The following is a 14,510-nucleotide window of genomic DNA, read 5'->3' as shown; positions in this document are numbered from 1 at the left end:
GGCAGATTACCCGTCAACACCAGCGACTTCCGTTCCTAACTGCAAGTGAAAGTGCTCGACAGACCACAGGAACACATAATCGACACATTAGCCGGGACACTGTGATCCGAAGTTTCCGTTCTAACAACCTAAGATGTCGCCGACCAGCACGTCGTCCTGTTCTCCACCCACGGCATCGACAATCACGACTTCAGTTGGCACAGGGTCATCGCAATTGGCGTCATCGTGAGTGGAGGCATGTCATCTTCTCTGATGATTGTCGCTTGTGTGTCTCCCATGCAGACGGAAGAGTCAGAATTTGGCGGCCTCGAGGTGATCGTTTCGCTGACAGAAACGTTATGGAAAGGGATCCATGGGGTGGACCTAGTGTCATGATATGGGCACGGATATGACTTAATGCGAGACTTGGACCCATGTGCTTTCTGAATGTTGGTCAAGGTCGGGGACACGGCGTCACTGCTCAGCGGTATATCGACCAAGTGATCAGACCCCACGTTGTTCCATTTTTGCACAACATCACCAACACATTTCCCAGCAGTACAACGCTCGTCCCCAAGTTACCAGAGCTACCACGGTCTTTCTGCAACAACACAACATCCGTGTTCTACCGTGGCCAGCCCTCAGCCCCATCGAACACTTGTGGGATCAGGTTCAAAGGCGTCTGCACAATGTGCGCTCAGTCCCTACAACTGCCGATGAACTACGCACAGCTGCTCTCGATGTGTGCAGGAGGATCCCTAGGGCCTTCACAATTCGTCTGATCCACTCAATGTACAGGAGATGTGTGGCAGTGATCAATGCTAATGGTAGCCACACAAGGTATTGACTGACATTTTGAGTATTGACCAGAAACTGTGTAAGCCCTTAACATTTGAAAAAAACAATTATGTCATCTGCCATTAAACTGTCTTCAGTCAAATTTTTGTCAATCTAGCCCTATTAGTATTTCTTGTCTTTACTGTTGAAAATAAATAACATGTATACTGCATACTCGATATGCGTTCCCCTTGCGTTTGAGTATATATCTTTTTCCTCTTTGATAGAATTTCCTTTTTTCTACTAAGCTACCTCATGCATACATGATATCTTAACAGAATACATTGGTCCTATCATGTATAACCATTTCCGAAATGTAAAATCAATTTGTGTTGGAGTTCTATTAGTAATCAAAATATTGTAAGTTTAGAGTATGGATGTGAATGGAACAAACGTTATGTTTTAAAGAGGTTGCATACAAAAAAAAAAAAAAAAATCAAGAAATGGGTATATTTGGTATCATTTTGTAGGAAAATATGTTCTGAATCAAATAACGCAATAAAAAAAACAAGTCACCACTGCATTTTTTGAATAAGTGGCGCCATCTAGAGGCACCGGATGATAAAATCATTTTGCCAATAAAATGGTCATTTTAAAGTTTGATTATTAAATGAGTGTTTTTATATAGACACATTACAGTATTCAATCAATCAATCTTTATTTCGTACTCAAGAGGCCACAGGCCTTTAGTACATAATACAATTCAACATAATTAATCATTACAATAGAACATCAAATTAAAATAAATCTCCCACATATATAATGCTCATTTTATTCGGGCATAGATAGTATTTAATTAACAGTTAACAATTTCACTTCTATGGACAAAAGCATGGTTAATAAACATCGATAAATTCTTTACAACCTTTGTTCTCTCACATTTTAATACACTTATAAATTTACATATGTTTGGTTCACTGTAATAGTATTTTGGTAAGTATTTTATTCTTAGTTCTAAATATAATGGACATCTGATAATGAAGTGATACTCGTCTTCTACTTCATTTAAGTTACACATGTTACGTTTTCTTTGTTCTCGTGGGGTATTTATATATCTGCCTGTTTCATTATGTAGATCATGCGACTTGCAACGAAACCGTGCCAATGCTTTTCTATATTTTGGTATGGTAATATCTGCACCATACAATAAAATTGGACTTATTTTTACATCAAAAATTTTGAAAAGTGTATTATAATCAAAGTTTAGACCACATGCATTTCGTTGTATACCAATGAATACTTTTTTGGCTTGTAAGGATGCTTGGCTTACATGATATGTCCATGAAAGACAGTTCGTAAAATACACTCCTAAATATTTATAAAAACTTGTTATCTCCAATTGGTTACCTTTATAGTACCATTTTTCATATTTTGATAAATTACCGCCGTTTTTAAATACAACAATTTTTGTTTTATTTCTATTTACATTCAATTTCCATTCATCACAATACTTTTCTAACTCATTAATTTGTGACTGTAGACCTTTATTAGTACTTGAAAATAGTGCAATATCGTCTGCAAGCAAAAGTAAAAACAATTGTATTTCTTCTGGGTGTAGTTGAATTCCATAGGAACAATTATTATATATTTGCATTGCAAATTCATTAATGAAAAACGAAAACAGGAACGGGCTTAAGATACAACCCTGTCGTACTCCTAGATGACTTGAAAGTGTTGGAGAAATAACTTGGTTATTTCTAACACAGACTTTTATAATTTCATTAATGCTACATAACAATTTATTCATTTTAGAACGTAATCCATGAGTCTTAAAAAGATTCCAAAGTTAATTTCTTTGTACAGAGTCATATGCTTTAGAAAAATCTACAAAAACTACATAAAACTTTCCACCCTTATTATTAAGGCATCTTTGTATTAAACAATGTATTATAAATATGTTGTCCCGTACTGTACTATATCCTTCTCTGAATCTAGCTTGTGACTCATCAATGTTGTACATTGTACTAGCCCAATACACTAATCTTTTTTTAATAATAAAAGTAAATATCTTGCTAAAAATGATCAAAAGAGTTATACCCCTATAATTATCAGTGTTGTTTATATCCCCGCTCTTATGGATAGGTACAATTATTCCCACCGACCTTGAATTCGGAAAGGCTCCGTTTTCTAAAAGGACATTAAATATTAGTTCAAGATATGGTACTAACAGGTCTGCTGAATGTTTGAAAAAATCAGGCATCAAATTATCAATGCCAGATGATTTATTGCACTTAAGTTGTCGGATGCTTTCTAAAATGTCTTCTCTCGTAATTGGGGAATCAAGGATATTAGCTACAATTTCATCAGTTTCGCTGTTGTTATCATCCTCATTTACATTATCATTACATTCTAAAAATGATGCTTTCTCATTCTGATGTGACATGTCATACATATTTTTGAAATGACAATACCAGTCATCAATACTTATGTTATTCGTGTTTTTTATTCATGCTTTTTAATTCTGACCAAAACAGTTTTGAATTATTTATATTTTTCTCTAACCTTTGTTTCCTCTCCATTAAATATTTATTTTGTTTATATTTACAGATGGCAGTATATTTGTTTCTAGCGGCATGATATTCTTTTAGGTTACTTTCATTTTTGCAATTTCTAAATCTATTTAAATATTTACATTTTTTTTTTTAAGCATTTCACACTCGTTATCAAACCATGGATTTCTTTTCACCCTTTCTCTAACTCGACTTACTTTTCGTTTCATATCATTAGCGGCTACACATGGAGCATCTGCAATAGCATTAACACTTTTGTTTATATCAGAAAATACAAAATCGACACATATATCCAGAATCTTTTGGATATCGTTTGTAAGAAAATTCTCTCTGAATGTGTTTAACATATTATCATCTAAAACAAACTTATAGTTATTATTTGCGCTTGCACTATTATTAGGTGAAGTTCGGGTTCTATTATAACTCCTTAGCTTAATACAAAGGGTTAGGTGGTCAGATTCGGTTCTAGACTGAATTTCAAAATCAACTATATAATCAAATATGCGAGGCGAAGCAATTACATAATCAATTACACTTGTACCCTTTGCTCCAATGTATGTAAAGTCTCCAGTATTTGTGTCTTTTCCACATCTTCCATTTTAAAAATGAATATCTAAGACTGAGCAAAGATCTAGTAGACTTTTACCGAAGGTATATATACACTTATCTAAAGAAAATCGCTCTTTGGTGAAAGAGTCAAACATAAAATCCCATGACGTATCTCCCTCGGTGTGTTCAATTATGTCGTCTGCTACATTGTCAGGTTTTATACCAGTTCTAGAATTAGTTTATCAGCTGTCTTAGTAAATACATCAAAATCTCTAAATACATTGCATAATTCTATGTTATCTATCCAGGTTTCAGTTAAACCAATTATATCAAAAGATTTTATATGATCAAGAAAATCATTATCTGAAAGTTTCTCCGAAACACCAGCAATGTTCCAAAATATGCAACTGACAGTTATCCTCACTGACAGAATGTGCATCGTTATCTCGTAATAGCCTGGGATTAGTCTTTCTATCACGGCCCTGGCCACACCGCTAGTATGACCCACGGCCCCTTCCTGATCCCCTAGATCCCCTAGATCCTCTTTGTCCACGAAGGGGTCGGGAACTAGATCTCAGTACCCTCTGTGGGTACTTATAGACAGCAAAAGAATCATTCTCGCCGTCTTTGGGAACCTCTATAAGTTAATTACCCTTATAGTAAAATCGGGAGTCTGGGTTCTCAGTTCTCAATTTATAAAGTTCATTACGTTGGAAATTTCGTAAGATCATTAGCGATTCCATATCCCTTCAGTTTCAGCACTTCCCTTAACTTGACCGCGTGCCACTTATCCTCCCAATGATACATGCGTAATATGATGGGTCGCGGTTTATTGGTAGATTTGGATGGCAGCCGATGTGCCCTCTCTATATCTCTGGCGACTAATGTTGGGAGATTCGTAGTCTCTCTAGCTGAGTTCATCTCAAGGACCTTGTTCTTGCTCTGGGTATACGTCTCACCTTCTGTGTCGGGCACATTATACATAACTAGATTATTTCTCCTGCTGCGCCTCTCCTGATCTTCTATCCTGGCGTCCAAGTCATCCAACTTACTATCTACTTCATCTGATCTCTCGTGAATCTCATCTATCTCGAATCTGACCGAATCATGCATCACTTTAACCTCTGTTACCTGTCTCTGCAACTCCGTAACATCTCCCCGGAGCGATGTGACCTCTGATTTAACTTAGAGCAGATCCTGTCAAACACTTTTCTCTAAATCATCAATGCGTTGGGTATACTTTCCTTAAGATCCGACATGATGTCTTGATCTCTTGGGGGGCGGTCGGGTAGCCTAGTGGTTAAAGCGTTGGCTCGTCACGCCGAAGACCCGAGTTCGATTCCCGACATGGGTACAATGTGTGAAGCCCATTTCTGGTGTCCCCCGCCGTGATATTGCTGGAATATTGCTAAAAGCGGCGTAAAACCATACTCACTCACTCACTTGATCTCTTGGCCCCGGATTCAGCTCAATATCTCCTGCGAGATATATAGGGTAAAATGCATGTTGAGTAGCAGGTATGTTATCGAAATAGTCCAGTTTTCGATATATAAACAAACCGGTCTTGTTGTGGTCAAATGTCTCAAACCTCACAGTGAGATCAAATAAGGGTAGATCAAAGTTAAAGGTGTTAGCATGCCTTGCTACAAGCATACTTGCAGTGTAGGTCCCAATCATGAGCACTGTGGTGATGACGAGTGTGTAAGTTATGTCCATTGCCGCGTTCCATTTCGTGTCGGGTCGATAGGGGTGGATCTTCTCAATCTGACGGTGACCACTTGGTTGCTTAAATCGCCCTATTCTCGCCCCCCAAACGTCAATTGGAATACCCATATTCAATCCACTTCCTTATAATACTTGATTATTTCTCAAATTGACGTAATTAACACAAATTGGTGAGAGAGAAAAACGACAACACCTTATCGTCAAGGGAGGTAATCTGGTCATTTGATATAACACAAAACAGAAAAACGAAAATTCAAATCAAAACAGTTTTAATTTCACACATCATATGACTTTAAAAAAAGCATCAGTCAAAAAAGCATTTTTTCAAAATCAAGATATTTTTCAAACTGCCTTATTTCTAATGTTTATTCATTGTAAAATAAAATTATGAAATAAAAACAACATGTTACAAGAGGATATTCAAATTATTTTCAATCAACACAGCATACCCCTGAAATAATGAATCAGGGGAGGTTACACTTGCCCAAATTTACATTTCTATGATTTCAAGTACAATTAGCCGCGAGTCAAAGGGACGTAACCGCATTACCAATACTCGCCGCCACATGCGCGTCCGGTATGTGCATGAACAATGGTATCAAACGTCTTTAAGATATGTTTTGAGCAGCGATTGCATTTGTAACATCAGGCACTCTTTTACCTTCCTCTTCGTAAGGTTTTGTTATAATATTTCTACTGATTTTGTCTAAGTCACGTGCTAACCAAGAGTTCATGATGTTTTTTTGTAGTCTTGGGTTCGTCTTTGTGATTTCTTTCCACTAATTTCTTGTGAGTAAAAATAATACCGAGTTGAGAAAAAGTTTTTTTGACCTATCTAAATTTCCAACTTTTGCACATAGTTTTATCAGAAAAGCGTTGTGAGCCTATCCACAAAACTTGTGTTAAGTTTTAAGCCTGAAAAAGACGCATATGTTTGAAGAGTTGTCATTGTGTTTTGGAGACATTATTCAGTTCCATTGAAAATGAGAGATGTCTTGCCTGTGAATAGTGAACTTAGATAGTCTATCCTTTCAATAGTTATCACGTATATTTTCATTGGTGCGTAGCATTATTGCCAACATTTCAGCGCATGACAAGAATATATATATAAGGAGATAAAGGGTCACCTTGTCTACATCCTCTTGTTTCTTAAGGAAAATCTGAAGCAAAACCGTTCACTAAAACACTAGATTTTATATCGTGATAGAAGGTTGTTTTCCAGTGCTTAACTGAAGGTCCAAAGTGGAATGTTTCTTGAATGAAATCCCAATCTACTTAACCGAACGTCTTTTCAAGTCTATAAGTAATAACAATCCTGGGATTTCCATGCAAAGTAAAATCCGTAATATTAAAATATCGTAAATTAATCTAGTGCATTCTCTATTATATCGTTTTGACATAAAACCTCTTTGATCCTCGTTAATTATTATTGGCAGGATTTAAAAAAAATTCTATTTGCAATTGTTGCAGATGTTATCTTATAGGAGACATTTAATTGTGAAAACGGTCTCCAATTTTTTAAGTGCTGCTTTGGTTTGTCATTTTTAGGAATGTAATTTATTAGACCCTGCTTTTGACTAACGGATAATTCTCCTCTTTTGAAACCTAGGTTCAATGATCGTATCAGATATTTATGCAGATCAAGCCAGAATAGTTTTTTGTAAAATTCTGCAGTAAATACATCAGGACCAGCCCTTTTTTCGTTAAAACTTCCTCATATTGTTACTCACCTTCAAGGACTAATTGTTGTGGTGTGCTTTTGCAATTATTCGATATGCCTTTGTAACTCGCTTTCGTTTCCTTTCAGAGCAGTATTTTATAATTTTGTCTCTTATCACCAACAGTAGTGTTTCGAAAAGAACTTGGCCATCTATATATTAAATCTGGCATTGTCTTGTTCATCAAAATTTGTTTAATAATGTTCTGTTGTATTTTTAATTACTTCTTTAGTTGTTTCAAAAAGAGTTTTGTCATTTAGTTGGGAATTATTAAAGTAGCCTCTTCTTCTCTCGATACTATCAAGTTTTAACTCAATTCCATGTATAGAGTGATCGCCAAGCAGGGTTTGGATAAACTTTATCTTTCTTTATTTCAAGGTGTCTTGACAACAAGAAAAAACTAAACCATTCTGTTTTTTTGGATGTGGTTTGTGTCAAGGCTTATCGTCTCTTGTCTGGGTTCATATGTCTCCAAGGGTCGTAAAAGAATTGTTCATCCATGAATTCTAATATTATTTTCTCGGGCGTTTGGGTTGTTTACGATTTTATGGTTGTACAAATCAATGTCTGGGTCTTGGATAAAATTCCATTCTACACAGGTGGTGACGTGATCCGACTCAATTCATTGTCGATATCTATACTTTTTCGAAGAATGCTGACGTGTCCGTACTAAGATTGTACATGTTACAATTACCAAATTCATTATCCTGAACTTCTTTTGAGATTTTTAATTCAAAGATATCTTCAAACAAAACAGCTACCAGTCGGGCTTTACTTTTATCACAACTAGATATACAATGTTTTGATCCCCATTCTTGTGTCATTTTATTTTCTATGTTCTCAGTGAAATGGGTGTCCTGCAGGCAATATATATTTGCTTAATTGTTTTCAAATTTTGTAAAACATCAATACGGTTTTTGTTGTTGTTCAGGCCTTGGCAGTTTGTGCTGATTATCTTTATCAGCCATTATCTGATCTTACATTAGTGTATCTGTGCATGTGAACTCGATAGGTGAAAGTAGGTTGTGTACACGGTATATTCTGTGACAACAAAGGAATAAAAAACAAGGAAGAAAAAAAGATAGGAAACAAAAAATACATTTACTCACAGGTTAATATAGTCACCCATGATGCAGAGTTGGTTTCATTGGCATTTTTTCTAGAAATAAAGGAGACAATGAGACCGTTTCATCTGTTTCATATTTACATTACGTATAAAGATTCAGAGTTATACGACACACTCCACAAGCCTGCATGACAAGTTGGATGACTTCAACTTTCCCAGAGTTAACTTTTGTTTTCCTTTTGTCGAGCAAACTCCCTGCAGCTTTAGCCTTTCGTGTCTCACAACTTTAGGGGACTACAATCGAGCATGCTCTTTAAACCCAGACGCTGTTTCATCAATGTTACAACTTACAACGACGGCATGCATGTATTCAATGAAACGTCTCCAGAACCAACGTTCCAAAATCAAATTAGATATTAATTGAACATAATCACACAAGATTGCATCGTGTGTTTAGCTCATCTGTCGGCGTCTTCTCCTCTGAAGCTGCAACTTCACATGCTTGTTCTCACCTCCGTGAGGTTCCAATCCGGTTCATAATATGACCCTATGGAAAGACCATGGCAGCTATATTGAAAACCATTTCTTATTATAAAGGAATCTGGTAAATATTTTTGTTGTTGTTGGGATTCCTGGTGGACTATGGGTTCCGATCAACCTCTGTTTATCAGAAGGGGTGACTGAATGGATAGGGTGGTCAGGTTCGGTGAGTTGGTATTCCAATTGTGTGGGTCGATGCTAATGATATCCATCACTGGACTCTCCAGGCAGGATTCAATTACTTACAGAGGGCTGTCTTTTGCTTGAGTATTGGTAAGTGTGGAGGTAAATAACAACCGAAACAAACCTGAACAAACATCAACACATATTTGTTTTCTGTTGTAGTTTGTTCAAGGTCTGAGTTGGTTGTTTACTAATTAGTTGGGATTGTGGTAAATCATTAGTTCCATTTATCATTATTTCCTTCAGAAGACTCGGAGCTATAGGCTTGATTAATTAGTCTCAAAACATCAATCAATCAATCAATCAATTGTGTTGGGTGTATGTGTTATTGTCTCCGGAAGTGGTCATAACTCCTGCAGTGGAAGGTAATGACAGTCTGGTCTGGTGAGGTTAAACTTAATCTCAAAGTTTATTGTTTGTGATCCGAGTTTATTGTGACTTTAAAAAAACCAATCTAAATCCGCTACTTCACTGTATATCCACTGTATTACACAATACACTACATGCACCTTCTTGCTACTGGCTTCGACATATTTCCACACAACATTGATTCCCAAGCTGAACGCGAAGGTTAACCAGGAAATCGGTTTGTACAGAGACAAATTGTGAAAAGCAGTAAATAACTTCAGCTCCATATAAATTTTGCCAATGACAGTCCTCAAATAAACTTGAAAAATACGCTGCCTTATAGCAACACCAAGTCATTTTCAAGGTAAATAAATACAACAAAAAATAATGTAAATGCCATGGTAGTAAAGAAAAGCAATTTGAAAACTACCTCATCATAATGAATAAATTAACTATATATATATATATATATATATATATATATATATATATATATATATATACACAGTAAATAAAGGCGACAAAATCCTTTCAATATAAACAAGAAACCTCTGCAAAAAACAGAGTTGATTGTAAAATTCCGACTATATTATGTGTACGTGTTCACGAATCACCATCCAATAATGATGATACCAGTTGTTCGTGAAAAGATGAGCGTATCTTGCTCCACCTGTAACACCTGTCACGTACACATGCATAGACAAGTCAAAATACCCAAAAAAGGGAATTGTCGTCACTGATCCGTCAAACATGGAAATGACGTCCACATGTCTACCATCAAACGTTTTGAAAGCTTAACCGAGGCCTTGGATGTTGTAACCTTGGACGAACAAGGAGTAAGAGTAGGAATCATATGACGCTCTTTGAAAGCTTGTTAGAACCTCAAAAATGACTATTGGAAAGTTGAAGTCATTCCTCATACAGTATTGTGGAGAGTGTTGCATAGATCTAAATATGAAACAGATAAAGCGGTCTCACTTGTCTCTTTCATTTCTAGTTCAGATAGGTAAATAAGTGGAAAGGAATAGGCTGTTTGATGGTTATTAAACGATATCTGATCATCGATATCCCTGAAGCTTAAGTTTAAGTTCTTGGACAAATTACCTTGTTTTGACCAATCCGAGCAGACATTCTGATTCACATGCATAAAGAAACAGGTTAGCAAGAAGGAGAGTGCAATTGGTGCCCATGGGGATGTCTAATTCTTGCCGAAATGTCTTACTCTAAAATTTTACACAGACGTTATCAAGGAGGAAGTCCAGCATTCCAGATATTATTTTCTCAGTCAGATTGCATTTGCTGTTATTTTTGACAAATTGACCTGAACCCCTGAAGATAGATATGTAACTATATCTATGGTACCCCGCGCTTTGAAACAAGAGACCCATGGACGAAGGAATGAAGCTTTTCCTTCAGTACGTCATGTGAATAAATGAATGTTCAAGAAAAATGAATGTTCAAGTCTGTTAATCTTCAAAGTCGATACCTCATAGTATGTCAATGCTCAAAAGACATACAGTTAACACTATTAACCAGTGAAGGGAAGACATCAAACAAATCTAACCAACGATACATTTCCTCACTGGCTCCATGATAGCTGAGAAATAATGTTCAGAAGGGCTCTTGATGCATACACCAGAAATACTCCCCCTTTTCTCCAAAATTCTCTTGAAAACACCTCCTATGTGCATGAGATGAGACAAGGTGTACGTTCTCCTTGGTATGCTGAGTCGGATAAAGTGCTGTTGCTGGGGATTCTCTCGTTTATTGGTATCATCGACTTTCAAGACATCATGGAGATGTTTACATCGAATGCCACCTTCTACATACAGGGCACAGTGCAGGGCCCAAGCTGGATACTGTTTTGTGGGAATGTGGGGTAAACATTTAGCAGCGTTAATATAGATGGCACTACCTACTGGCTCTACTAATGTGACACCGGCATTCTTCAAGATGTCTCCAAACATGGTCAAGCTTTCAATTCTGTACTTCAGATACCTGTCATCCGTTCCTTCCCAGAGACCTCTAGCTACAGCTTCCATATCCCGGCTAGATAACCCACCATAGCTGGAATTGCCCTCAATGTAGATCATTCGTCTTTTGAATTTTACATATATATCAGAGAGTCGAGTGGCGAAAAAGCCACCAATGTTACACAATCCATCCTTTTTAGCAGACATGTACATTCCATCAAAGTAGGAGAACATTTCCAGAGCTATATCTCTTGCGGGAACATCTTGATACATCTTGTTTCGTGTTTTAATGAAATATGCATTTTCTGCAAAACGACATCCATCCATAAACAGAGGAATATCATGCACCTTGCAAATTTCAGAAACATGTTTGATGTTTGCCATAGATACTGGCTGTCCTGCTTGATTGTTGCTGGTTAGAGTCAAGATGACAATAGCCTTGCCTGCATCCACCTGTCTGAGCTCTTCCTGTAACCGTGTACAGTCAAGATCTCCATTGAAGTATCCACCAACAACTTGTTTGCAAGGGACATCTACCACTATCGCTCCACTAAGTTCAGCATTTGTACGCCCTGTGATATACATTGTGTTACTGAATACAGTGAGACCTGGCCTAGCTAGAACTGAGAAGAGAATATGTTCTGCTGCTCTGCCTTGGTGAACGGGAAGAATGTATGGAAATCCAGTTAAACGTTTGATGCTATCAACAAAAGTGTCAAAGCTCTCTGGATTGATGCAACCTTCGCTTGTATCCACCATGGCAGCCCACTGGTGTTGGCTCATTGAAGCGGTACCGGAATCACTCCAAAGGTCAAAAGTTACATACTTGTCTTTGATCTGGAACGGATTGTAGCTGCTTTCATGTAGAATTTTCAAGCGTTCTTCTCTGGTTGGGTTTGGCAATGGTTCCACCATCTTAATGCGGAAGGGCTCCATGAATGACCTTCTGGAAAGTGAAAAGGGTATTCTTAGTTTGAACTGAATCACATTTGGCACAATATGGTGACGATTAATTTAGTTGAACCTATACATGTTTATTAGCAACAATATTCCTAGCGATGGGGGATTTTGATCTGACCATGCTTCTTAAGGTTATATCAGTTATCCACTTGACATCTTAACAAAACAGCAGACAGGGGGACATGTATAGCAGCATCTCCCAAAGTCTCATAACTCTGCTTATGTTAATAATGCAACTAAATTAGAATTGGTAGATAGTGTGTTTCCGTTCGGGTGCACCTATTTCAATAAAACGCTGACATCAGTTAAGTCAAATTATTACATTCATGTGATACATGCTTCCGTCTGCATATATATTTGCATGCAAAAAAGTGTTTGTGAGGTCCACTCAGAAGACTATTAGATTATATACAAGAAACAGCAGGTTGTAATTATTACAACAGCTTGAAGCGCTTTAACATGAATATGTTATCTTTACCGTGAGAATTGACAGAGTATCATAACAACTGTTGCATAGATATATAGGGCGTTTGACGTTCGCCTTGTTTTATATTTGTCATGGGAAGGCATTGCTTTCGCAACGACCTGATTAATCAGGTGGATTCATAGGTACATGTGCTTGCACTTGTCATCTTTGTTCATATCTACAAGTACATGTAGCAAAAATATGAACTGTTCGATTGGCATTTTTAGAAATTCAGTAAAGACAAGATATTTTATGGATGACAACTTCCTTATTCAATTATGATGGAACGTTTCGTGTCGGTATAGAACCTTGGACTCTTGCTTGACAACGATATAAGGATCTCTACCAAAACGTAGCATCATAATAAAAAATTGCAATCTATAAAATATTTGGTCTTTACTGATAGGAAAATTACATTACCTAGTGGAAGTTTGAGAAACCATACCTTCTGTGCTGTTCTTGATATTGATAACTGAATAAATAGTATATCTAGATTAAGGAATGGAGCCGTTACAGTCATATCATAGTCTGTTCCTGACACATGCTTTCCACTTATCACCACATTATGGATCATATCTGAGGCAATAGCCATCATATCCTTGTCTGATTCTGCCATACTTATGGTACCGATTCAATTCAAAATGTATATTTCAAAACAAAAAAAACTCCCACGATGGAACGTGAAAATGTGCATATTTTCACAAGTATTTGAAATGATTATGATAACTTGGTAATAATAACAGAAGAGGAAATCATACAGTTCCGTTTACAATTCAATAAATTTAGTTAAGTTCTCAATGACAGAATATTTATTAGAAAACAGCAAAAGATTTGGCCGTTTACAATGATAATCAGAAATATAAACACATCTAGTATTTTCGAAAGCTGAACATTTAAATAGATAATGAAAGTCGCCTTCCATCGCTACCGAGTTTTCTAAGTTCTCTACATGTGTTTTTCTAGCTGCCAGTCTCTGCGAATAAATGTTGGCTCCAAGACCTAAATGTCATAATTGGATCTGAAAAGTATTTCAGATACAGAACTGGGGTAAGATTTAAGCTTAACACAGTTATTAAAAATATTCTTCATGTGACGTAACCAGTCGACATTGTTAGAGGCTGTAATAGTGTATTTAATTCCGTACCTTAAAGAACGCATGAAGGCAATTTAAGTGGGTAAATAACTGTGTCTATATTACACCAGCATCTGATCATTTTTAGCTATTGTAAGATTAACAGGGAATCATCCTAATTCACAATAAACAATGAAGCTAGTTTCAGGAATTTTAAATTAAGCTTTTCATTTGAGAATGCAAACATACCGTTGTAAGGATTGGATAATAAATGTTTAATGGGTTAGAAAGTTAATATCAAAGCACACATTGTTATGTACTAGATTAAGAAGCAAATTGGAACGATATCTTTTATGTTTTTCCAGGTCCTCCACCAAATATTATAACCTAAGTTGTTGTTTTTTATATTTACATTAAGCTTCAATAGATCGCAATACTCTTTAAATATATTAAGGGATGTCTGGAGTTCTTTAGGGTTGTCTCCTTGGAGTATTGGATCATCAGCGTATAGCAAATAAGCAATTTAATGCACATGTATACATACTCATCACCCACACAGTTGATATTGAAACCTTCACACATCC

General features: G+C 36.5%; 1 protein-coding gene across 1 annotated transcript; it reads right to left on the bottom strand.

Moving 5' to 3' along the window:
- Nucleotides 1–11,014: 11,014 nt before the first annotated feature.
- LOC124127190 (tryptophanase-like) lies at nucleotides 11,015–12,343 on the bottom strand. The gene has a single exon (XM_046490638.2). The coding sequence runs from the start codon at nucleotides 12,341–12,343 to the stop codon at nucleotides 11,015–11,017; it is 1,329 nt and encodes a 442-aa protein (XP_046346594.2).
- Nucleotides 12,344–14,510: the final 2,167 nt, after the last annotated feature.

Source organism: Haliotis rufescens, unplaced genomic scaffold (assembly GCF_023055435.1).
Source record: "Haliotis rufescens isolate VD_foot unplaced genomic scaffold, xgHalRufe1.0.p SCAF_164, whole genome shotgun sequence".
Taxonomy (NCBI): Eukaryota; Metazoa; Mollusca; class Gastropoda; order Lepetellida; family Haliotidae; genus Haliotis; species Haliotis rufescens.
This window is presented reverse-complemented; position numbering and strand designations above follow the sequence as displayed.